General features: G+C 35.1%; 4 protein-coding genes and 2 long non-coding RNA genes across 12 annotated transcripts; 2 read left to right on the forward strand and 4 right to left on the reverse strand.

The window, feature by feature from the left end:
- Positions 1-1,858: 1,858 nt before the first annotated feature.
- On the forward strand, positions 1,859-5,170 carry LOC149495290 (mitogen-activated protein kinase kinase kinase 1-like). The gene is made up of 4 exons (XM_089723335.1): positions 1,859-3,445; positions 3,555-3,718; positions 3,802-4,002; positions 4,197-5,170. The coding sequence occupies exons 1-4, from the start codon at positions 3,211-3,213 to the stop codon at positions 5,028-5,030; spliced, it is 1,434 nt and encodes a 477-aa protein (XP_089579461.1). The 5' UTR covers positions 1,859-3,210; the 3' UTR covers positions 5,031-5,170.
- Positions 5,171-5,543: 373 nt separating this feature from the next.
- On the reverse strand, positions 5,544-7,801 carry LOC149495291 (mitogen-activated protein kinase 6-like). The gene is made up of 5 exons (XM_089722691.1): positions 7,787-7,801; positions 7,482-7,661; positions 6,918-7,250; positions 6,264-6,411; positions 5,544-5,793 (listed from the first exon to the last, which is right to left on the reverse strand). The coding sequence occupies exons 1-5, from the start codon at positions 7,799-7,801 to the stop codon at positions 5,627-5,629; spliced, it is 843 nt and encodes a 280-aa protein (XP_089578817.1). The 3' UTR covers positions 5,544-5,626.
- A 642-nt stretch (positions 7,802-8,443) lies between these two features.
- Positions 8,444-13,061, forward strand: LOC149495292 (uncharacterized). 3 transcript variants are annotated; one of them, XM_089723333.1, is made up of 7 exons: positions 8,444-9,758; positions 9,860-10,017; positions 10,110-10,307; positions 10,950-11,841; positions 12,024-12,467; positions 12,569-12,703; positions 12,788-13,061. In XM_089723333.1, exons 1-4 carry the CDS (start codon positions 8,534-8,536, stop codon positions 11,745-11,747), a joined length of 2,379 nt encoding a protein of 792 aa, XP_089579459.1. In that variant the 5' UTR covers positions 8,444-8,533; the 3' UTR covers positions 11,748-11,841; positions 12,024-12,467; positions 12,569-12,703; positions 12,788-13,061. The 3 variants fall into 3 exon arrangements, with proteins under 3 accessions (XP_089579459.1, XP_089579458.1, XP_089579460.1); XM_089723332.1 differs by having other exon boundaries at positions 12,024-12,703; XM_089723334.1 differs by having other exon boundaries at positions 10,950-11,774; positions 12,024-12,703.
- Positions 12,858-14,093, reverse strand: LOC149495293 (CLP protease regulatory subunit CLPX1, mitochondrial-like). The gene is made up of 4 exons (XM_089723336.1): positions 13,993-14,093; positions 13,747-13,869; positions 13,489-13,647; positions 12,858-13,391 (listed from the first exon to the last, which is right to left on the reverse strand). Exons 1-4 carry the CDS (start codon positions 14,047-14,049, stop codon positions 13,317-13,319), a joined length of 414 nt encoding a protein of 137 aa, XP_089579462.1. The 5' UTR covers positions 14,050-14,093; the 3' UTR covers positions 12,858-13,316.
- Positions 14,094-18,261: 4,168 nt separating this feature from the next.
- On the reverse strand, positions 18,262-22,542 carry LOC149495294 (uncharacterized). 5 transcript variants are annotated; one of them, XR_016321405.1, is made up of 6 exons: positions 22,524-22,542; positions 20,740-22,175; positions 20,450-20,579; positions 20,091-20,198; positions 19,376-19,489; positions 18,818-19,252 (listed from the first exon to the last, which is right to left on the reverse strand). It is a non-coding gene; the product is annotated as an uncharacterized LOC149495294 (long non-coding RNA). The 5 variants fall into 5 exon arrangements; XR_016321404.1 differs by having other exon boundaries at positions 20,740-22,229; positions 22,524-22,538; XR_016321408.1 differs by lacking the exon at positions 22,524-22,542 and having other exon boundaries at positions 20,740-21,653; positions 21,802-22,210.
- A 1,500-nt stretch (positions 22,543-24,042) lies between these two features.
- On the reverse strand, positions 24,043-24,877 carry LOC149495295 (uncharacterized). The gene is made up of 3 exons (XR_016321409.1): positions 24,605-24,877; positions 24,333-24,519; positions 24,043-24,186 (listed from the first exon to the last, which is right to left on the reverse strand). It is a non-coding gene; the product is annotated as an uncharacterized LOC149495295 (long non-coding RNA).
- Between the last annotated feature and the right edge of the window lie 273 nt (positions 24,878-25,150).

The raw sequence follows: 25,150 nt of genomic DNA on the forward strand, positions 1-25,150 counted from the left end.
TTAAAAATTAACTTAAAAACAAAAATTATAACATGAATTGGAAATCATATGGAATGTTCTCAATAGTGTATACAATAGGTATCATCAGATAATTTTCATGGATCTGGATTGAGCTTTTCAGATTCACTCCAGATGAGTTCCTTGATATTTTCCAGAGGAAATAGTGGCTGCTCAAAATCAAAGTTGAAAGGGCTTGGGCAAACAGGCTCCTCATTTTTACAGTGATAAAGTGTCAAGTAAGGGTGGTTTAGAGCATCATCAACTGCAAAGAAGGAAACAAGATGGGAGAATCTTTGTCAATCAGTAATATTAATTACACTAAATTTAAGAATTTAATAAAGACCTAAAAAGTAAGACATGATTTCAACATGTTTTGTCAACCATGACCTTCATTCTAACTATCTGTTATCATTTTCATCCTTAAATCTTATCACTGTGCTACAAAACCGCCATTAGAATACATAATCAAGTCACCTGCCACAAGATTATACCTGTGTTATGTGTAAGTTACCGTCTTATTATTAAACGACCGACTGATGAAATATTAGTCGAAAACTGAGATAGAAAGTAGGAGCGTTCATAACTATTTAAAATGGTTCAACGCTCAAATATAGGTTAGGTTCCGACAACAATAGCTTTAACCAAAACGCTATCTCTGTGAATTATAGAATTGATAACAAATTTTATAATAGCATTTAAACCGTTATATGAATAACTATCGGTTAATAGTTATTAAATAATTAATTTGACTAAAGACACAGTTACAAAAAAATTTGTGATTTGATCTAATATAAAAATATAAAAAAATTAATTCAGTTTATGATTTTGAAATCAAAATATTCTAAACTGAATTGAATCAAACAAAACGTATATTAATATGTATTTTTTTATGTACATCTAGATTAATCAAATTTTTTTTAATAAACTATATATATTATAAATTTTTTGGTATATCTTACCTATACTACTAAGTCAATAAGTCAATAAGTTTTCTACAAAAAAAAAAAAGTATTCATAAATCTTTAACAATGTAAAGTATTTTGTATAATTTTCTTTTATATAGCAATAAATATGTTTCACACCACCCACCTAACACAATTCATAAAAAAGAAAATTAGTAGTTTTTTTTTTAAAGAATATAAAATCAGTAGTTAAAAGTCAATACTTGATGCTGAATGATTTGAAAAACAATTATATATTTATGTTGTATTATTACTTTTTAATTATAACATTATTTATGATTATATTTCGTTAAATATTTATAAATAATTAGAATAAAAATAAAAGATAAATAATCCAATTAAAACAAGTTGATTTGGTCTAACTGTGATTTAGTTATCAAATCAATTCGATATCTGATCCGATTTTAAGAATAGTGATTTTCTTTTTAAAAAAAAATTAAAATAAAAAATACTCTTTAAAAAATCGATTCCCACTTGCTCACACAACATTTGCTAAAGATTCTGTGTGTCATATAACACTTTCTCATTCACACCGATCAGCTAGTGCGCTGTCACTTGATATCGGATCTTTTCTAAATGAAGAATTTGCCCTTCGACGGGAACTCCTACTACTTCTATCTGCCTACGTCATTCTTTCTTTAATAAAGCTATTTCCCACGGTCAAGCCTAGTAGAGCTCCTAGTCAGCTCACTTCACGCGCACAGGCAAGACATTATTGCTTATGTTTAGGCGTGACATAACACTTTTAATTTATTAATAGGAAATTAGGTAGAATATGTTGATAGAAAAGTCTATTTTGTTTAATTTAATTCAACAATGTCGGTTTAATTAATTAATTGGAAATTGAGGTGGAAAAGGACATAGAAAAGTTTGTTTTGTGTCGGTTAATTTGCTTTTTTAAAGGACATTAGCGGTTTGTTCTTTCATTCTCGGATGACATTCTTTCTTCTCCTCACCTCTGTTGAATCAAAACTCCTTATCGACTGATGTCAAGATCTCTAGTCGTAAGATCACGACAGAATTAAAGGATTAGGGTTTTAGGGGAATATAAACATAAGAAAATTGAGAGAGAAGAGAAGAGAAGAGGAAGAATAAGAGATACAAAGAAAATTTATTCCACTGATAAGATCATCATTCACCGCCGTTAACATCAATCCGGTTGTTCTTCCGTTATGGCAAGCGAAGTAGCCGAACAGTCATTACCCTCGTCTGATAGACAGAACATACCGGCTCCGGTTACATTGAATGAGATCAATGCAATAATTTCAATCTTACATAGGATGCGCCAAGGGGAATCCACTTTAGTCTATGGATGCATGAACTGCTATATGTACAATTTGCTCGGCAACTTGAAAGATCCCGAGCCATTGGACGCACTAATTCAGTCTTGTATTCTTAAGCATTTGGCTGCGCTTTATGCATCAGAAAATATAAGAGACAGCAAGAAGGCTGACTATTATATTAGGTATCTGTTGTATTTGATGATTGCTGAAAAGACAACAGGTTTTCTTGATGAACGTGCTTCTGTAATTCTACAGTTATGCAAGTTTTTGAGGACGATGGTTTGTCTTGAGGATTCTTTATATGTTTTAAGTCTTCACAGTTTAAGAGATTTGGCGGAAAAGGCCAATTATGTGCTTCTTGATAGGTATAAAATATTGTTCCCGGAATGGCAGACTCTACCCATGTTTGACGATTTGGCATATAGATTGCTGAAGGATTTGCATCAGTGCATCACTTCACCTTCAACCAAGGAGACAATGGACTCATTAATAAGTGATTTTCGTGACTTCAAGGCATTATCACGCCTTTTATACCATGCTATTCAGGAACAGAAAGAGAAGCAAGAAGACAAGGGGAAGGAAGAGGAGGAGGAGGAGGAGGAGAAGGCAGCGCCCATTTCTTCAGAGAGATATAAAAATGACGGAAGAAAATTGTCTATTCATTATATTTGTTTTAAATTGTTGCATGACATTGAGTTCCTGCTTTGAACAGTACAAAAATCTCTAGTTAATGGAGAAGAAGTCCAGCCTGAATGGTCTATGTACCTTGCCATTTTGGAAGAACTGAACTTCATTTCTAGACTTTGCCCCCATTCTCGGGATAAATTTTGGAGTGTATTAAAAAGTGCAAAGCTTCCATTAGGTGCTCTAATTGTTCGATTCGCTAAGAGAAGAGATGGCTATGACTATCAATGGCTTCTTGAGCACAACGATGTAACTGATAATGATTCCAGGATGCATTGGCCATGTTGATGATCCCTGGGGTTAAGGAATCTACAGATGCAGAGTTGATGAAGAAGCTAGTTTTCTGGTCTCAAGATTTGGACACAGATCAATTTAGGGCATTCCAGCATAATAGTCTTACAGATCCTCGAGTATTACAGGATTGGTTATGCAAGTCATGTGAAGTTATATTCAACCCAAATAATCCCCTTTTCCTAGCACATCCAGGCGATTCTCCAAGTTTCAATGTTAATCCTGGTAAGTTCAATCCCAAAATGGTAACTTAGTTAATGAAATTAGAATCCAAGACTGTTTATTTGGTGAAATTAATATCATTTCCTTACTTATAAACATGTTATATAAGCAGAATTCAATCCTGAACTCTCCCACTATGAATTTGTGGAATTTGCTGGCAAAGTGATTGCATTAGCTTTAATACATAAAGTGAGAATAGGTGTCGCATTGGACGGTGTGTTCCTAACGCAGCTGGCCAATTCATCTATGTCTTACAGGTCTAATAAGGATCTGCTGGTAAGTTCAATAATTCAGAACATTTGGGAATTTTACTCAATATCGGAAAGCTGTGAACTTTGCCCCTAACATATCTTAAACAGGTATCATTTTTTGCACAAGGCTTTGCCAGTATCTTTGGTGTATCAATCAAAGAATTGTTGTCTTTCAAAGGGTTACAGCATCAAGACATTAATCAAGTGTTGTGTGGACCCAGAACACTATCTAATGGTACTGTGAACAAGATTAGTGGAGAAAGGAAGACAGAGGTTCATGTCGATCCTCTGTTGTCTTACGACCAGAAGGTAAGGATTTTCCTGGTTTCAATTTTATTTGTTTCCCCATGTTTTGGCTTTTGAGTAAATTTTGCTGCATATTTATGTATAGTAGTGAAAGTTCTCCACAGGTCTTCAAATTGCAACAACTTGAATTGCTGTTATATTGTCAAACTTAATCTAGTAAATGAGCTAAGAACTAAAGCAAGATAAATTCTTGGCAGGTCAAAAGGATAATAGATAGCATTAGCAGTTGGCGAAGGGGCTCAATATTGGGAAGTTGGTCATTTGGAGAAGTCTATGAAGGAATTGCTGATTCCGATGGATTTGTTTTTGCTGCAAAGAAAGTTCCTCTTGAATGCGCTGAAAAATTCAGCTCAATAAAGGATAAGATTGATTCATTGCTTCAACTACATCATGAAAATATAGTTGAATGTCTTGGCACAAAAATGAAGGACGACGATCTCTATATTTTTCTTGAGTTTGTAAATGGACGCTCCCTCGATAAAGTTTATAAAGAACTAACCCTTAATGATGCCCTAGTGTCCTGCTACACCAAAGAGATACTGAAAGGTTTGGAGTATCTCCATGAACGAAATTTCATCCACGGAAACATGAAATGTGCGAACATTCTGTTGAAAGACAATGGAGGCCTGAAAATTGCAGATTTTGGATTGACAAATTTACAGAACCTCCTCAAGGCAGGGAGAGGGATTCCGGCCTGGTCCGCTCCTGAGGTCATTGATTCGACAAGACAAGGAGAATATGGACTAATTAAAGCTGATATATGGAGCCTTGGCTGCACTGTCTTGGAGATGTTAACCGGAAAACTTCCATACTCCGGTTTAGAACCTTGGTCGATATGGTATCGGATCGGACAAGGTATTCCACCTTCTATTCCCGATTCTCTCTCTGATAATTCTCGGAACTTTATCCAGAAATGCCTACAAGTTAATCTAAAGGAACGTCCAACTGCTTCCCAGCTTTTAGAGCATCCATTTGTAAAGGTCACAGCAACCTGTAGTAGCACCTGCCAAGCCAATTACTATTGCCATTAAAGACATGGATTTGTAATTCTATTTTTTGTGTATTTATTTTATCTTTCTGTATTTATTACATAATAAATTTTGTAGTTATTGGATTTAATTTTATTTACAATGTAATTAATTTTGTATTTTTCTGGTTTTCTTACTTGAAATACCCTTCAATTCCTCCATTATTAATTTTATTTACGTAATTAATCATTTTTTGTAGTCTTTTAAAGTACATTATCTATTTTTCTTTTTGAAAGGAACATTATTTATTTTTCTAATATTATTTTTAGTTATTATGCAATGATATTAATAATATTTTAATTTAATCTATTAAGTACGTAAAAATAAATTCATGGAAACATAACCTGAATTAACAAGTCATTTGTTGCAAACATAAACTGAATTAACAACTCATGAAATACAAATCCAAATATTTTAGGAATGAAACAAAATTATAATTGAAGGAACAAAATCACCATCAACCGCAAACTTCTATACTACTCTTAAAATTTAACTTTAAAAAGTAAAAAAAAAAAAAAAAAAAAAAAAAAGGGATTATAACAACCATAGGAATCATGGAATATTTTCCAAAGTGTGTACAACACATTATCAGATAATCTTCATGGATATGGATTGAATTGTTCAGATTCAACCCAGATGAGTTCCATTATCTCGACCTCAGAAAGTGATGACTCGTCAAAATCAAAGTAGAAAAGGCTTGGGTAATCAGGTTCGTTTTTGACATCATGATAATGTGCCAAATAAGAGTGCTTTAAAGCTTCATTAACTGCACAGAAGGAAATAAAATGGGAGAAGCTTTGTCAATAAGCAAATTAAAAGTGAAACTCGATCACATTCATCTTTATTTGTCAATTATATGCAATTTTTACTCTTGGTATAGATGGTTCGAATTGAATCAAGTTTAAGTCAACCCAAATCCTTTTTTTCTTTTTTCAGTTTGTTTCATTCTCTACTTTAGAAAGAGAGAATTTTGAGGATTGTCAGTTTTTTTCAGTTCTAACTGTCATGGACACTGACATAATAATTTTGTCACTTGCTAGAGGACAATAATGCCTTAAGTGGTAATATACACTTAGTTCAGCAGAAAATCTCTGCAAGGTTAGCTGTTCGATATGTGATACGTGGAAAAAACACCTATGAAAAGGATAACCACAGATTTCAAAATGAAATTAATCTCGTCTAATTGATACAGGGATACTCTTAGGAAAACGAAAAAATTAAAATGTCACTTCGTACCTGTAATGCGCTCGTTTGGATCATAGACTAGCATCCTCTCCAATAGATGAAGAGCATCTTCAGACATATTAGGAGCATACGGAAACATATTACGAAATCTAGTAGCAAAATCTGGCCTTGAACCATTATCGTCTTGCAGACCGATGAGCTAGAGGAAGAGAAAAATTGTAGATGAGATGTTTCACTTTTAAGTAATTTGACACAATAGATAGAGAACATGCAATTCCATATATCAATGCACCAGCTATATATTTCCTTTCCAAACATGCCAGAAACTAAGCGGTTGTGGCATGCATGTTGAAAATTAAGCTTTGTCTAGCACAAGAGAGCAAAACAAAGAGGATCATCTCATGTTATTCCACCACTCACACGAAATAAAGCCATGGAGATGGGGATGGGAGACACAGAAAGGAAAAGGATAGGGAGTAGGAGAAAGAAGAAGAGGGCAAACGGTGGAAGAGAGAAGGATGACCTGAGAAAATCAGAAAGGCATATAACTTAGAAAGACTCGAGGCTCTAAACAATAATGATACATGACAAATTAGTGAAACAGAAGATTTCAGGTCTTCAAAATTAAGAACAATAAGAAGTTTTCAGTGTAGAGGAAAAAAAATAGTCCATGGAAGATTTGCTGAGAAATGTCCACAAACATACCTTCTTGATAAGCTTCAACATACAAGTAGAGTTTTTTTCAGGAAACAAAGGTTTGCGTGTCATTATCTCACCAAGTATACAACCCACTGACCATATATCAATTGCTTCAGTGTAATGTGATTGCCTCTTGAGCAATTCTGGTGCTCGATACCAGCGTCTGACAAGTTCCTCAGTCATGGGGTCGGTTTCTGATTTTATCCTTGCAAGACCAAAGTCTGCAATCTTAAGGTGACCTTTAGCATTCAGGAGCAAATTTTCAGTCTTTAGATCACGATGCAGAACACCTGCTGAGTGTACATATTTGAGCCCTCGGAGCAATTGATATAAAAAGTACTACAAAAGTAAAAAAAAAAATGATGAGGAGTAAAAATTGTGTGGTAATTTATTGTTCACAAGGGCAAGAGGCAAGAATTTCAGAAGCAGTATGATGCTGGGACTAGTTAAGGGTTAAGGTGAATATCAAAGAATTTTGAAATCATAAGTAATTGGAAAAGAAAAAATATAGCTACAATTGTAAAGTACTTCATAGAAAATAAGCAATCCAAGAAAAAGAATGATGCGTACCTGACACTGTTTATCAGTCAATTCTTGTTCGGATTTTATTACTTTATCAAGACCAGTTTCCATCAATTCATAAACAATGTACACATCGTTGAAGTCCTCCTGAGGGGGTCGTATTGTATCTTTGATAGAAACAATCTGAGGACAATATATAGCGACAGAGTAAGATAATAATCCCAACCCCTGAAAAGAGCAGTAACGCCATATTTCATGCCCAATGACAAAAGTAATTTCTGACTGTCTTGTTTATAGAATATTACAAATTAAATTAGTGAATTCATGAGTATAACAACCACAACGAAACTCACATTTTGATGGTCCATGTGCAGGAGAAGCTTAAATCAGTTACAGTCTGGATTAAATATTGTTTGGTTGGATGTCCGGACAATTGTAGGACAATATAACCAGAACAGCATTCATCCAACCAAATCGAAATGAAATAATTCTTTTTTTTTTTTTTTTTTGATAAAAAATTGAAATGAACAAATTACTGAAGGTTATAAATGTTACTGATTTAGCTGAAACATTGAACCAGTCTGACTCTAATCAAAATCACATCTTCAGTTTGATTTTCCTGTTTGAACTAAAATTTGGACTGACCAAATTACTAATTTTGATAAATTCAGTCTATTTGGTTTCCTGAAAAAAACCCGAATTTATTTGATAAATTACTAATTTTGACCAACTTGGATCCAAACCCGATTTCGAAGATTAAACCCGAATTTATTGGAGAGGCGAGGTGAGGGCAGAAGAGAAATTAAAGGAGTCAGAGTTTGACTCAGTTAACATTGGTCTTTTCGTTTGCAAAACGATATGAAAACTTGAAGAGCAAGTCAGAAGAATATTATTTTTCTTTTGAAGAGAATTAGAAGAATATTATTTGGAAAAAAGAAAAAGTTAACCGTTCTTAATTTTTAAATTCTTTTTCTTATTCTTATATATATATTTTAAATATTTTAATAAACCACTAGCACTAATAATGTTGTTTTGTCAATACTTCACTCATCGTTTCTATTATTAGCAGTTGCTATCCCCTCGTTCATCCATTGTAGAAAATGGCCAAACTCTCATCATCCTCAGTTGATCCATCAGAGTACATCAAGGCCATAATTTCAATGTTAGCTATGATACGTCAAGGCGAATCCATTGAGGATGATCGCATAACAAGCTTCACTGAAAAATTTCTTGACGATTTCAGCATTCCAGAGCGTTTTGAAACACTAATTCAGTCTGGTATTTTAGAGACTTTCGCTGCGCTGTACAAATGCGAAAATATCACCACACACAGAGAGAAAGGCGAAGAGTATATTCGATATCTGCTGAATTTGATTGCTGCGACTCATCTAACAAGTTGCCTTGACGAACGTGCCTCTGTCGTCTTAGAATTATGTTTGTTTTTGAGCAGCAAGGGTGAGGATCCTCTCTACTTACTAACGATTCGTCGTTTAAGAGAACTAGCAGAAAAGCGTAAGGATGTGCTCCGTTTTAAGCTTAAAATGGAAACAATTTCCCAAATTTCATTCGTCGTTGAAGATTTGCAAGACAGGTTGGTACGGGATTTAGATTTGTGCAACACTTCATCTTCAAGCAAGGAGAATGCAAAGTCGTTTTTGGATGATTTTAAGGACTTCAAGGTATTTTCACGCCTTTTCTGTCACCTAATTCAAGAATCGATCCCTACTCCTATTCCAGCTATTAATTCTATTTATGACGGGAAAATCGATTCTCTACATAGTGTATTTCGTAAATTGTTGAAAAAGATGGAGCACCTGCTTGAAGCACTTCAAATAGACTATAGTGGCAAAGAAAATGTCCGACCTGAATGGTCTCTGTATCTTGCCATTTTAGAAGAACTGAATTTCATATCTAAAATTTTTGAGGATGCAAACGAAGAATTTTGGGACGTATTAAAGAAGACGAAGGTTTCAATACGTGCACTGATTCTTCGATGCGCTGGTAGAACAGATGACTATGACTATGGGTGGCTTCTTAAGCATAATGATGTGACTGATTCTGAATCCAGGATGCATTTAGCCTTGTTGATGATACCTCAAGTAAAAGAACCTGATGTGAAGACGATTAAGAAGGTTTTTGATTGGTCTCAGAAGAATCTACCCCCTAACCTGTTGGGAGTTTTCGTGAATGAGAAACTTACAGATCCTCAAGTTTTGAAGGATTGGTTGTGGAAGTCCAGTAGAGCTATATTCAACTCAGTAGATGGCCTTTTCCTGGCACGTCCAGATGATCCTACAAGGTTCTATCTGAACCACGGTGTTCACGGTAAATTTCCAAACTTGCTTTTTCTGAATACGATATTACTGAAATAATGACACTAGTATATAATGAAATTAATACCATTTCTTTCATATATACTTGTGCAGAATCAGAGCTCATCCCAAAATTCTTTTACCGTGAATGTGCGAAATTTGCTGGAGAAGTGATTGCATTAGCTTTGATATATAAAGTGAGAGTAGGTGTCACATTGGATCCTGAGTTGCTATCGCCCTTTAAGGATTCATCTTTGGATAGTAAGAGCCTGGTAAGTTCAATAATTCACAAGATTTGAGATTCTTGCAAGAGAATTTGTGATACAGCAAGGTTCTTGAACTGTGCACTGTTATCTACAAGCAGGTATCATGTTTCTCAAATGGCTTTTTGAATGTTTTTGGTGTGTCAATCGAAGAATTGAGGCGTGTTGGAGGATTAGAGATTGAAGACATTAATAAAGAGTTGAATGGACCCCGGAGATCTAATCATAGTGCAGACAGTACTAATGGCAAAAGGAAGAAGGAAGCTAATGGCGATACTCTATTGTCTTATTACCAAAGGGTAGGGACTTTTCCCTATGCATATTCTAGCTTTCTTTTGCATAACACTTTGCAGGGTTTGGATCTTTCCAGCCATTCTATAGTTTTCCTAGTTTAAGTTTTGTTATTGTTAAATTGTGATTAGTACTAATGTGACAAAACTGGACTTCAACCTAGACTTTGTAGGTTTTGGGTCTCTTCAGCGCTTCTATAGTCGTCCTAGTTTAAGTTTTGTTATTGTTAAATTGTGATTGGTGACAAAACTGGACTTCAACCAATGCTGTGATACCATATTACAATTTTTAGAAGGGCTCTTGAGCTTGGGCCAACCAATATTAAAATTTTAGTACTAACCAATTAGCTAGGCAACTTTCCACCCTTGTATGTTTTTCATAGATGCTGTATTTATTCAGTTTGGGATTCTTAACAATAGTACTGCTCACTGCCCACCAATAGCAGAAATGTTAGTCCTGTTACTTTCAACAATAGTGCCAAAAGTGCTCAATTCATCTTCAACTTGCAAGAACTTACTCCAGTAAGTTGAATGCCAGTTTTTTCACATCAGTACTAATCACTATTCAACTTGCAAGAACTTAATCTATTGAGTTGAGATGAGTTTAGAAGTTTTAGCACTAATGTAGAAAGCATGTTGAATACTTGGCAGGTCAAAAGACTGGGTCGTAATATTCAGAATTGGCAAAGGGGCTCAATGTTGGGGAGTGGGTCATTTGGAGAAGTCTATAAAGGAATGGATGATCCTCATGGGTTCTTTTTTGCTGCAAAGAAAGTTCCACTTACTAATAAACAAAAAGTCAGTTCAATTGAGCGTGAGATTGATGTATTATGTAACCTAAGTCATGAAAATATAGTTGAATATTTTGGCACAAAAAGGGACGAAACGGATCTCTATGTTTTTCTTGAGTTTGTAAATGGGGGCTCCATTGATAAAGTTTATCGAGAGTTTCCCCTTAATGATTCCCAAGTGTCCTACTACACCAAAGAAATACTGAAAGGTTTGGAGTATCTCCATGGAGAAGGTTTTGTGCATGGGGACATTAAATGTGCAAATTTACTGTTGAATGAGAATGGAGTCGTGAAAATTGCTGATTTTGGATTAGCGAAGGTAACTGACTTGAAGACTCTTCGCAAGTCAGGTAGAGGGACTCCAGCCTGGTGCGCTCCTGAGGTCATTGATTTGAAGAGACAAGGAGGGAATGGATTCCAAGCTGATATATGGAGTCTTGGCTGCACTGTCTTGGAGATGTTAACTAAAAACCATCCGTACTATGGTTTAGAACCTTGGACGATATGGTATCAGATTGGAGAAGGTATACTGCCTAAAATTCCTGAGACTCTCTCTGAGGATTCGCAGAAATTTATTCTGAAATGCCTGCAAGTTAATCCAGAGAAACGTCCGACTGCCACCGAGCTTTTAAAGCATAGATTTGTTAATAGGTCATAGCAAGCAGCAGAACATACCAAACTTCGTGTTAGTTTCAACTTAAATTGTGGAATTTACTCAATGTTTAACAGCAGTTTTTTCTTTAGTGCTAAAGGTTTGCTTCAGATTTATTTTTAAACTGCTCATCCTTTATTATAGAATATTATTATTTATCATTATCATTGATAAAAAATCTGTTGCTTTTAGGATCATTAACTTTGCTAAAATTAGAATATATAATTGTTAACCAGAATATTTTGATGCAAACATATAAATACTTGTTTGGTTATTTTACAGCTATGTCAATTGAAGCAACTAAGTCTGTACAGTCTACATCATTTGATAGCTCCAGTCCAACAGCATCATTTGGAAGTTACGAAACAGCCACACCAATAGAGAGTTTTGAACCTCTTATAATGTTTAAAAAACAGCAATTCACATGTGTAGAAATAGACTGTGAGTGATTCAGCACCAGATGAGGAATTGATAAACAACTCAACAGAGGAGGATATGGCTGACAATCCCTTTGATCGAGATACTGTAAGGAGAGGACTTGCACGTGCAATATTATTACCTGCATATCCTCTCTCTATTTTGGAGCATATTCAAATGCTCTTCAAATGCTACTGATATAATTAGTATTCTTTTTTTCTGGGAAAAGATATCCTGCTGCGAATGTGTTTTCCTAGATTCTGTAATATTAAATTAGCGTCGTCTCAATGGGTCAATTCTCCTCATGAGGTAGGTAGTCAAATGGCATAAAATCACTCTCATTTTAGAGATGTAGATGAATCGTCAAACTAGGTTTTTTTCTTTTCCTCTTCTTCATCTTTTTTTTGTAGGCCAAAGAATGGCTAGAACTGAAGGTATCAGGACAGAGTTTGGATTACCATTTGAAAGAGGACGTTATGCCAAGGCAACCAGACTTTGATATCTTACTTAGGTGGCAGTTGAATCGCCTAAATCCAATATTGCAGGTTATTTCATTTGTTCTTTTTCCCCATTTTTCCTTTATACGTGATTGCATTCACTATTGATACAGTTCTTATGTTATATTGTAGATGGAGTTGCAGGGCATTTGGCTAGTTATGCTACTATATATACATGGTGTTGTAAAGCATATAACAATCATGGAAAAAAGCGTTACTTATGAAAGACAAGTACTACAAAACGTCAATGATTATTTGAGGCAAACTCGGGAAAATTCTTTCAATGTACCGTGAAAAATGTTGCTTAAACCTGGATAAGAAGTTGCAATATCTAGGTTTATATTTCAGTGCCATCAACTAATGAAGAAGGGTTGGGAAGTTCTGTTGTTCTGCTTCCGATCTGAAATTTCTCTTTGATGTTGAGTCTAGCTACTTGAGTTGGTATTGAGGGCCGGCTCCCAATTCTCCCCAGATGCATCTCCATTGATGAACCAATCCACAATCATTATCATGACTTCATTCACTGTCAAACTAAACTTGGTTTTGGTTTTCAGTTGCGCAAAGCAAGCATAAGTAATACGAACTTGCTAGGCTTTTGCGTTGCAATCATATCATGTAAAAGTATACATGTAGACATAATATACACAGGCTAGCTAATTAGTTACAGGCATAGGGCTCTCGATTGAAACTCTGGTTCACACTCCGATGACTCTCCTTCTGCAACCCGACTATTATCCTGTAGTGAATGTTAATCATGGCAGACAATCTTACAGCATTGCGGTGAATTCAATATAAATTCTAGTAAAGAAAGAGGGGTTGCAAGTATGCAATACCTTAGAATTTGTTAACTTCATTTCATGAAAATTACACCCAAATGCACCATCCCCATAAAGAATTTTTGCTCCACATCCTGGTGCATCCACTGACCCAACAGCCTCTTCATCAACCAAAACTGCAGTAATATAATTGGTTCCTGTCTTGTTCTCTGGCACCTGTAACCAGATAATAATTAGCATAACAAGTAAAATATAGTCCCAACATTTAATGTACTCGACGGATCAAGAGTGGTAGAATTTGAAATCGAAGTATACCTCATACATTGCTTCTGTAAGAATATTTTCTAAGATAGCTCTCAATCCTCGGGCACCGGTGTTCTTAGCCATTGCTTTCTTGGCAATCAATCTCAACGAATTCTCAGTAAAATGCAGTTTGACCTGAAAGATTTTAGAGATGACAAGCAAAGCATAATTGGCCCCATATATCAGCATCAATTATTACACATAAAAGGAGAAGAGAGCAGAAAGGTTTCCCATGCAGAGCAAGGAACAAAAACTTACATTATTCATATTGAACATCTTCTTGTACTGTTTACCGAGAGCATTTTTTGGCTCCATAAGGACCTATGGAACAACAAAAATTGCATCATATTTTATCAGTTCCTTCAAAAAACTGAGCTCATTAACTTGAAATTGCAAGTTTCTCTACCTGCAAACATGCCCATCAAGTGGAAGATGCATTATCACCCCATAAAATAACACAAAAGATATAATTCTACGTGAATCAGGAAACAGAATCGCCACAACAATCATCAAAGAAAAAGGAAAAAAACATATGGCATCAAAGAGGTGGAAAATACCTGAACCATTTGGTCCTCATTCAATGCTGATAAGCTCACTAATATCGGGAAGCGTCCAAACAAATTCAGGAATCAGGCCGTATGCGATTAGATCACCACTTTCTACCTGAAAGTCCACACAAAACTTGAGTATCTACTTGAAGGGACTAGGAAGTGACACCCCTTCCCTAGCTCTTGAGTTAATTAGTTCAGGAGAATGTATAATTATTAGAATAAGCCAAAGTGATATCAACCCAAGGAGCAAAAAAAATCAAATATGTATAATAGGAAAACTTCATTAGGTATAGGGGTTTAGTTCTCACAGATTCCAGCAATGATGATGTCACAGCAGCATCAGTCATTCCACCAGTCCTCATGTTTGCACGAACTGGTGCTCCAAAGCCAAGTGGAAGCATCTTGTCGTCTTAGAAAAAGAATTAGAACATTCAGAGTCAAGAAATCCTCGGCAACAAATGCTATGAGCACACATCTAAATAGGGAAATTACCTTCTGAATGGTTTTCTCCAAATTAACAAATGCGCCACCACATATGAAAGGATATCTTTTGTGTCCATCTGTAATCATCACATCAAAGTTCTAAGATGCACAAGAAAGAAAAGCCTCTTAAGGAAAAAAAATTAAAACAGCTGGAAAAAACAAACATTTTTTATTTTTTCGGTATTCTTGATGCCTTTAAAGTATCAGGACATTATCCTTGCACTGCTGTTCAAGAAAAGGCATGAAGTAAAAGAGGCACAGTGCTTCTCAAAGCCACAACTGCAGCACGAAAAACCTATAAAGAATGGCATCACCTCATCCTTGAAGGTTACAGCTTAGTAAGGACACAATGTCACCATGGTTATTTTTCAAAACATGTCTAATTTTTCTCTATCACAGCATATTATTTCCATTTGGGAAAAAGAACAAACAGAAATCATTTCCATTGTTGTTATTTAGTAGTGAAGAATCAATAGAAGTGTCTGCAGCACCACCATTCCATTGGTGGCACCAAACTTGATTCGCAATACAATTGAACACACACACAAGTCAAAGTGGCAACTAGTATTTATGTCTGGTCTTGTTCCCTATTGACCCAAGGCAGGGTCCCATGTCTAATTTTTCTCTATCACAGCATATTTTATCCATTTGGGAAAAACAAGAAATCATTTCCATTGTTGTTATTTAGTAGTGAAGAATCAGAAGTGTCTGCAGCACCACCATTCCATTGGTGGCACCAAACTTGATTCGCAATACAATTGAACACAACACACAAGTCAAAGTGGCAACAAGTATTTATGTCTGGTCTTGTTCCCTATTGACCCAAGGCAGGGTCCTATGTAACCAAAAAATGTTGTCAAGGGTTTTGTTTTTCATTCAAACCATGAATTGCAAAAATTAACTTCCAAATGTACTAGATCAACCATGTTAATTTACTTTGTGAAAACACCTTCAGTCATGAAAAGGTAAGAAAAGCACGTCAGTAAATTTTCCATTGATTCTGGAAATTTTCATATCAATCCATTTCAGGCATGTTGAGAGGAAGAAATGGAGTGTTCCATGAAGTTGTAGAACTGCAGTTTTTAGATTTGTTTTTTAGCACTTATCTATCTCCCAATCAAACTAAAAAACACAAATATCCAAATTCACAAATACATTGACAACAGCTTAACAAACTAAAATGCATAACACTAGAAAACAAATCCTAAGCAAACCCATTATGTCTCAATTACATAAGCATAAACAAGTAAACATACGGCACTAAACACTACTTTCATTTGTCGAAACCCTAAATAGTTACCATCAACCCATCGAAAAGAAACTATCAAATATTACAGAACAGAAAACACTAGAAGCTGACCTGAGCAGCAAAATCGAAAGCGGATAACCGCAATAGCAAAGAAAAGAACGAAACAAAAGTAGAAAGCGAAATTAGTTTTTTTTTCCATTGTACATTGACAGCTAAAGCAGAAAGAGAGAGGAGATCGTACCGCGAAAAGAAGAGCTTGATTGATTGAGAAATTGTATTATCGAAAGTAAAATTGATTTGTTTATAGTCCTAGCTGTTTACTTGTTTTAGTTATATTTGATCCAACGAAATTAATTTTTGTATGCAAAATTATATTATATATTTTAGGAAAAAAAATACAATTATAGTCAAAATGTCAAAATAGTACATGAAAGCTAGCTATGGAAGCAAGTTGAGGTTTCGTGGGGGTACCCAACCTAAAAATCTATTTAAAGCAGGTTTAGGTGTTGATTAAATATATGAGTATCAAATTAATTATTTTTATTAGGTTTGTGTTGGACATGGATGTAAAGTTATGGGTAACTTCTGCCCACCAAAACTCATTGCATAGTTTAATATTTATTAAATATAAAAAATTCAAGTAAAAATTTATATATATATATATATATTGGGTATTTTATTAAAATTAAAATAAATTAAAATCCAAACCTAAAGCTCCAATCACTAATATCATCAAATACTAAAAAAATTAATTACTTGCACTCCATAATGCACATAACCTGGCTCCACTTAATAATAATTCCAGCCTCTGTTATGAATTTTGCAAGGAATCTAACATTCTGCACAAAAAACTTTCCACTTAATTTAGATTCACACCACAATTTCAAGGATTAATTTGGGATAGTCACAAGTCGATTTTATGTTTAGAACTAGTTTTTGAAAAATGATAAATGAAAAGTAAAAGCATTCAACTAAGAATTATTCTAGGAAGAGGCAGCAAAGGAGAATCACAAAAGCAGCAGGAGCCAGGCATCTAACCAAGGGGTTTATGACAGAATTATATCATTTTGAAATATATTTTATAATGCAGATTTATCTATACTAAACAAGGGTAAATAACAATAGGTGTTGAATTAATTAAATAATAGTTAAAATATCTTATTCTACATGGGTTATATTGGTAAGGACGCATATCAAATTGATATTTCACAGCTAAAAAAGTTAAATGAGGGAGACATAAGCACCATCTAAAAAAAAATTGCAACTCCATGATCCCCACTACAATAAAAATAAGGTTGAGGAAACTATCTCTCATCATTACCTCGAAAAAGATTTAAAATCAAAATCTTTTTATAATAGATACTCTTAAGGTCTTAGTTTTTATTATCAAGTTATAACCACAAATATGAATATGGAGACATTTACAGAATCAGTTGACAGAAGATTCAGAACTTCAGACCAAAGAAAAGCTTTTAAATATAGATCCTCTTTGATTCTTTTAAGAATCTTTTCTTAGTGAATTTGTCATTCTCTTCTGTTGAGTATATAGAACAGAAAACACAAACACATACACATCCTTAAGTTCTCTTACAGAAACACTTCCTCAGAAAAAAAAAAAAAAATCTTTGCTTTTTATTGTCCCATTCATTATCTATCATTGTCTGATAAACTCTCTGCCACATATACAAGCATCAAATCTGAGAATGAATCCAACTGGATTGTTTTAGGCTTTTAGTTTAGGCAACTTTTTGTCTCAATGTTTTCAAAGATGTATTTATTTTCAAATTTCAATTGATTGTAAACAGTTAATTGAATGTGCTGATCTAGTTTAATCTGGCTTTTCTAGTTCTAGAGATTTATATTGTCTTAACTAGTTTTAGTAGACAGGCTGATGACTGGTGAGGATCATTTGATTGGCTTGGCAATAAGCACGGACATCTTACCATTTTGTAACATTGAAGTAGTATCATGCAAGATGTATGCTCCCTGAATTTTGCAATTACATTAAGTAAGATGGTGTCTATTCCCACCAAATTACCAATCCAGCTGATGAGCCAACAGCTATAAGAGCAATGGCTAACTCATAATCAATGGGAATACAAAACCCAATCCAGGTACTAATATAAGCAACCATAAACAGCATTTACAGTTACAGGCTTTAAACAAATCATAAATAGCAGCATCAGTTTAAACCTATTGTAGCACATGAAACAAAACTATACGCAAAGCTCACCCGGAAATCGCTTTTCTGAGAACTTCCTCCGTTGTTACTTCAAATTCCTGTCTTCTAGGAGGTTTACGATTTCCTGGCCTTTTAAGATCGAGATCCTGCAAAAGCATGCAACCTTGAGACAAGACAAACATGAGCATTAAAAAGGCACAAAATGTTCAAAACGGCACCAGCAAAAGAGTGCCAGAGAAAAGAGAGCACACTTATTGATGACATTTATAAGACAGAACAAGATTAACCTAGAAATCCTACTACTTCTATGATCCAAGGAATTTCCTCAAAAGAGATATCAATTGAAAAACCATCACTTTCATAATCGCCAGTATGTCTCAGGTTTAACGTCCAGTTCGAACATGTACTGTATGACTTAATGCAATTATGGACAACATCTATAAACAGTAAAAATACAAAATGCATAGTGCATACAAATACAATTTAATTAATACCTAAACCATTAATTGAACATATGTCCGCCTGACTTTTTTTTCATGCCATAGCTGCAGCTGATTGAGCTGTAGCTTATGTTCTATATCAAAACTCTTCAATCAGAAAGAAACATAAAGTACCATATAGTTAAAAAGGTTTATGCTTTGAAAATACTTGTAGAAACTCATAACATTCAAACTGCAATATTCTAAGTACAGTGTCACGGCTATTCTACTACATACGCCTTAACGTCATAAGTTGATCCATGATGAAAATTCATATCTGATCTGAAAACATAGTTATAACTGTCTATTTCGTTAGGATCAAACTCAACAATGTGGCCGCTTCCTTCAACTTTCCACCCATGCCATCAGATACTGAGTTAAAACTCTCATCTAGGCCATCCAAAGTCTGCCGACGGTTTCCTTCACTCAGTCTAGAACAGGAAATTTACGAGCTTTCTCAATTCTATCAAGCTTTCGGTAAAAGGAACTGTTATCTGAGGTATTAAATATTCGCACTCAAACTCATCAATGGACTCAAAGGAATTAGGATTTCCCTTATCACCACTGGGATCACCTGTCCAAATGCCAAAAAACAATAAAAAACACAATAAGCAACATTAACAGATAGCCGAGAAAGCGAAGATGAATACTCTACTACAGAATTTTTGAAGAATAGCAAAGTGATAGAGAGGTGAACCTGTAGGAGCAGCTGTAGAAAGAGGTTTTATGAAATTGGAGGTGAGGAATAGGTGGGATAAGCTGCTGCTATAGGAGCGTAGAGTAACACTGGTTATTCTTCTCATTGATTCCGCTGGCAGATTGAGAAATAGCATTAGTCTGTTATTAGGGGCGTGCAAAAATTTTCTGTTAATTTGTAAACCGAAATGCACAAATTTGCTGGACCAAAATGCAAGAATTATGCAGCCGCATATCCCCATATATGCTTGCATGTAAAACATAAAAGAACGCAAAAGTAACAAAAATAAATCAAAAATCCTCAATTCCACCAACCAAAGATGTAAATAAACACAAAATGGGAGCACAAGCAAGCATAACTATTTCTTCTAATGAGTACAAACAGAATTGCCAATTAACCAAGACGAACCAAATATTTAAGAAAAAACACGCTCATGATGAAATTTTAAAAAAATTTCAAATTGTCGAAACACAAATATATCCAAATTAACAAATACATTGTCGAAACCCGAAATAGTCGCCATCAACCCAACGAAATGAAATTATCAAATATATTACAGAACAGAAAACCCTCGAAGCTAACATGAACAGCGAAATCGAAAGCGGATAACCACAATAGCAAAGAAAACAGCGAAACAAAAGTAGAAAGCGAATTAGTTCTTTTCCTATTTCTATTGTACATTGACAGAAAGCAGAGAGAGACCGAGAGATCGTACCGTGAAAAGAAGGAGTTGATTGATTGAGAAATTGTTTTACCGCAAGCAAATTTGATGTGTGTTTTGTGTCCGCTCCTGTTGCTTTTGTATCAGTGACTCGCTCTCACCCTAAAACCCAGTTTTGTTTGTAAATACAGGTGTTCTTTAATCGAAATACTTATTTGCAACAATGAAAATTTAACTTAAATTAATGATCTCATGTATCATGGAGTGAAGAAGAAATGGAAAGTTTAGAACTACACAAATTATTGCTGCCATATCTGACTCAAACAGAGCAAAAAACTGAAGACACCTCTAGAAAGCAATATGACAGAGTTAATAAGTCAATTCATGAGCATCACAACAGCAAGGAACCTCACATTTTCATGGTCCATGTGCAGAAGAAGCTTAATCTCTCGGAGAGTCCCTTTAGCACGTCTCTGGCTATCGAAAGCATTACCAATCTTCTTAATGGCAACTTCCTCCCCTCTCTCGGAATTCTTGGCAGCACTGAAGGAAATAAAAATCACATCTTCCTTTCCATTGTTGGTAAGACAAAGCCATTGAGTCAAATGTAAGGAAAATGTAATCAGTTACAGTCCACCAGAACAACATTTGTCTGCATACACAACTGAACTGAACCAAAAAATTTAGTTTTTCTGATAAAAACCTGGAGCAGTTGTTCTGTTGAGCACCTCAAACAATAGATAAAAACCTGGAGCGGTTGTTCGTCGTTTAAGATATTTAGCTGAAAAGGGAAATCACGTGCTCCGTTTTAAATATAAAATGGAAACGATTTCTCAGATTCCATTCATCGTTGAAGATTTGCAATACCGGTTGGTTCGGGATTTAGATTGGCGCACCACTTCACCTTCAAGCAAGGAGAACGCAGAGTCGTTCTTGAGTGATTTTAGGGACTTAAATGTATTTTCACGCCTTCCGTTTCAGGCAATTCAAGAATTTAACTCTTCTCCTACTCCAGAGAGTAATTCCATTTGTGAAGGAAAAATGGATTCTCTACCTTCTGTATTTCTTAAGTTGTTGGTAAAGATGGAGCACCGGCTCAAAGCACTTCAGATAGACCATAGTGGCGAAGGAAAGATCAATGACCTTACACAGGAAGAAAAGATTAATGAATAAAATGTCCGTTCGGAATGGTCTCTGTATCTTCCCATTTTGGAAGAACTGAATTTCATTTCTAAATTTCTTGAGGGTGCAGAGAAAGAATTCTGGGGCGTATAAAAGAAGTCAAAGGGTTGCAATACGTGCACTGGTTCTTCGATTCGCTGATAGAAAAGATGACTACGACTATATAAACAGGTATCATGTTTCGCAAATGGCTTTGCCAATGTTTTTGGTGTGCCAATCAAAGAATTGATGTGTTTTAGAGGATTAGAGGTTGAAGATATTAATCAAGTATTGCATGGACCCCAAAGACCTTATCATAGTGCAGAAAATACTAATGGCAAAATGGAGAGGGAAGCCGAGGTTGATCCTCCGTTGTCTCATTACCAAAAGGTAAGGGCTTTTCCCTGTATACTAGCTTTCTGTTGTCTAAGACTTAGTAGGTGAATTTCACATGTCCTAATCATAAAAGCATCAAAGCAGCTAAACATTAGTGACGTTCATCTAGAAATCAATTTTATAGTATTTTCAGTGCCTAGCAATAGCAGAAATGTGAGTCCTATTACTTTGGCCTTCAAGTCATCACCTTTTCGGACCTTGTCCATACCTTCATTTTTGACTCGGTCGAGGGTTGCCTTACAATGAACCAGTTCGTCCTGCTTTGTTTGATGCTCAGAAAGAAAAAAAGCAGCCGATCCAATGTCATTGGCTATAGCAGTAAAATTACAGGCCATTGTTTTGACTTGGTTTTTGGCCTCCGAGAAAAGATATTATCACTAGAATGCTCCGCCAAGAACTTGGTGTGTTCCAGAAATTGGTTACTTTGTTGTTCGTCTAGAATGAAAGCAAGGCCTTGCTCTGCAAAGGCACGAACTCGGTCCATTGTTTTGTTCAGCTTGATCGAAAGATCATTAGAATGACCAATAGGCGCAGGAGGACTTTTAGGAACATCTATGATCTTCATTTCATCCTGACCAGGCTCTTCAGCCAAATCATTGATTGAAGAAAGAAATCAAGCATGTTAGGACCTAGCTCCTGAAATAAATTCTGAAAGTCAATACGAAACCTTTTAAGTGCTGAATAATGGTAAAAAATTTTTGGGGCACTCTAAAATATTTAGTCAATACGAAAAAATTTATTAACATCAGAATGTGAAAATTCACAGGGATCAATTATAAAATGAAAAATGATTTTGGTTATTTACTTAATTGATTATTTTAATTATTTAAAACATTGTATACATTTATTTATTTGTCCAAACTAAAATAGGAATAAAATCATAGAGCCATACATGCTGGCATTGAAAAATAGAGGTTAAAGAGAAATTACTATAGGTTTATCAGTTTTGGGAGAGGACACTTCCATGACCACCTTTGCCACAATAGATCGGACACTCTCAGAGTCAGACTGAACCACCGACTGTGGAGGGATAGCTAAAGTTGAAGATTGACCCGCGAAGATTTCTTGGAAAGCGACGAGACTACTTTTTCTGGTTCATCTTGTCCCCGTCTTTATCCTTTCTCTTGAAGAGACTCCTCTCAGAAACCATGTATTTATCTTCATCGATCTTGGTGAGATGTTTGCTGTTCTATCTGAGGAGACGGCATGGAAGCACTAGTTATTTCACTCTTCGAGCCAGGCTGATTTCCGGAAGTTAGTACATAGAGAAAGAGAATCATATATGCAAACCGAGTAGTACATTTGATTTTCTTTTCGAGTTGGTGCCTCTTCCTTTGACTCTAGTTGAAACGGCCAAGCTGATTCTGGACCAAATAGACTTCTCAATTGCCTCTGCAAAACAGACAAATGAAGCACAAACGAAAACACAAGATTGGTCGATTTCAGGAAAAAATTTTCTCTATCAAATCTTTATTATTTATTTCCCTGCTTTCTTATCTTTTCTTCACCTTCAACGCCTGTGTTTTTCCTTCTAGGTTGGCGGTTTTTTCAAGGCCTAAATATCTAAACCTGAATTAATGACTCCTCCGAGTCTACACATTCAAACATGTTAGTTTCATTACTCAATTAAAGTCTACACTTAGCACTCTTTCATCCAATTTAGGGTGAACACAATGGAAATGGACATGCTATAAATATGAACATCTCTAGAAAAGTTCGAGGTCATATTCTCACCTGATCACCATCTGCTACCCGCCTTCGGTTAAACTTTTGTCTAACACAGTTTACTACAGCTATGAGGTGTGACTCTCAATAGGAGTGTGGATTAAACTCACAAGTATAAGAAGATTTTCAAGATAGGATTTAACAAAAGAAAAAAAAAAAAAAAAAAAAAAAAAATTGGACCTACCAAAAGTTTCAGAAGAGTGGGAGAACCTTTCTGAAGAAAGCTGAGAGATCTACTCGCTGACTTTCATACTTTTTCAAGAAAGGATCTTCCTGGTATTTGCATTGAAAGGTCTCAATCGGCACATGTTTATATGTTTATATAAAAGAATGAAAAGATATAATTTCCTATACCAAAAGTTGACGTGCTGATTTTCTGTCTTCTGGTTTTTCTTCAAACTGAAAAGGATAATTAATTCCAGGATGGGGAAATATAACTAATTAAAAAGAGAACAGAAATGGCATGCAAAAACCAACTATTATATAATGTATATACACAATTTTCAAAATTAGAAAGAAACGGAAAACAATAACAGGCACCAGTGTAATTTGAACAGTTTATTTTCTTCCAGATTACTTCATACTCATAAGAATGGATCTCCAGGATGATAAATATGCAAAGACATAGAGGTTATGGATATTATATAATAAACATGAAAAGCACTATCAAAAATTATTTTGTAAATAAGTCTTATGGAAGCACCATATCTTTACTTACCATGAAGATATGAAGAAGCAAAACGCTGGAGAAAATTGATTAGAAGGTGCACGAGGTGGTTTCTTGGTTAACAACAGTCTTCAGAAATACCAAACCCAGGCTCCAAATGTCGCTTTTGTGGTCATATCTCTGTTCTTCAATTCTCTCAGGCTACGAAACAAACAATCACACATGTATGAAATTTCAAGTGCAAGCAGAACAATTGTGGAACTTTGTAGCAATAAGTAAGTGCAAAGATTCTAACAAAAGGAGGAAAAAAAAAAACAGCATCACCACAGGTACAGCTAAATACTCACAGCCACATAGTAACTTGTCCCCATATAAGTAGATGCTTGTCCATAGGTTTTTGCCACAGTTGCACTCACACCAAAGGTCACCGATCTTGGCTTCTCCTCTCTGATTTATCAATAATTGGAGGGTTTCAAGTCCCTGTGAATGATGTGTTTTTTCGTGATGATTAAGATACGATAAACCCTCAAGCACCTGCAGTAGTAGGAAAAGGAATAAGGAAAACAAATGGATGTAATATAGAAATCTATAAATTGTATGATATTCCAAAATGTTTCACCTGCTTACTAATGGCTGCAAGTACTTTTCTGGAATTTTTTTGGCTTTTTTCCGAAGATCTCCCCAAGTTCCGCAATCCATGTACTCCATGAGAATTGAAAATTCACCGTTGGCATAGAAAGACTCGTAGTACTTGACAACGTATGGACATTCCAGTGAATGATTAATTTTCAATTCCTGGGTAATTAATTTCAGTGCAGTCTTATCGAGGTTCAATTTTATAACCTGAATACAAATACAGGTTAAAATTGATGAGACTTTTCATCGACACCAAATTGAGTGTCAAAAATTAAAAAGGATAAAAGAGTAGTAAATAATAAAAAAATTTAAAATAACAAAACACTTTGTATATTATTGTCTATCGGTAAGCTTTTACACTGGTCATAGTGTAGGTAAATCATTCTCATGCTTTCATATTTAAGTGCATAAAGGAGAGAATAGGTACTGAGAAAAGCAAAAATAGGGTTAAATGTGCCATACCTTAAATGCAATAACTGTTCCTTGTTCTTGTGTTCCACTAACCACACAATACCACACAATACCATTG

The sequence above is a fragment of the Jatropha curcas genome, chromosome 6, assembly GCF_041381405.1.
Source record: "Jatropha curcas cultivar XTBG-Jc1 chromosome 6, XTBG_Jcur_1.0, whole genome shotgun sequence".
NCBI lineage: Eukaryota > Viridiplantae > Streptophyta > Magnoliopsida > Malpighiales > Euphorbiaceae > Jatropha > Jatropha curcas.

What these genes read in the sequence shown, in the direction of transcription:
- LOC149495290 (XM_089723335.1), top strand. Translation starts at nt 3,211, where the DNA reads ATGTTGATGATCCCTGGGGTTAAGGAATCTACAGATGCAGAGTTGATG. An exon ending in AAGTTTCAATGTTAATCCTG is followed by an intron (nt 3,446 to 3,554) that starts GTAAGTTCAATC and finishes TTATATAAGCAG; the next exon opens with AATTCAATCCTGAACTCTCC. An exon ending in GGTCTAATAAGGATCTGCTG is followed by an intron (nt 3,719 to 3,801) that starts GTAAGTTCAATA and finishes TATCTTAAACAG; the next exon opens with GTATCATTTTTTGCACAAGG.
- LOC149495291 (XM_089722691.1), bottom strand. An exon ending in TGTTGAAGCTTATCAAGAAG is followed by an intron (nt 6,412 to 6,917) that starts GTATGTTTGTGG and finishes CTCTTCCTCTAG; the next exon opens with CTCATCGGTCTGCAAGACGA. An exon ending in TCCAAACGAGCGCATTACAG is followed by an intron (nt 5,794 to 6,263) that starts GTACGAAGTGAC and finishes CCTTCTGTGCAG; the next exon opens with TTAATGAAGCTTTAAAGCAC.
- LOC149495292 (XM_089723332.1), top strand. Translation starts at nt 8,534, where the DNA reads ATGGCCAAACTCTCATCATCCTCAGTTGATCCATCAGAGTACATCAAG. An exon ending in CTTTGGATAGTAAGAGCCTG is followed by an intron (nt 10,018 to 10,109) that starts GTAAGTTCAATA and finishes ATCTACAAGCAG; the next exon opens with GTATCATGTTTCTCAAATGG. An exon ending in TATTGTCTTATTACCAAAGG is followed by an intron (nt 10,308 to 10,949) that starts GTAGGGACTTTT and finishes AATACTTGGCAG; the next exon opens with GTCAAAAGACTGGGTCGTAA.
- LOC149495293 (XM_089723336.1), bottom strand. Translation starts at nt 14,049, where the DNA reads ATGGAGCCAAAAAATGCTCTCGGTAAACAGTACAAGAAGATGTTCAAT. An exon ending in TTACAGAAGCAATGTATGAG is followed by an intron (nt 13,648 to 13,746) that starts GTATACTTCGAT and finishes ATCTGGTTACAG; the next exon opens with GTGCCAGAGAACAAGACAGG. An exon ending in TGAAGTTAACAAATTCTAAG is followed by an intron (nt 13,392 to 13,488) that starts GTATTGCATACT and finishes CATTCACTACAG; the next exon opens with GATAATAGTCGGGTTGCAGA.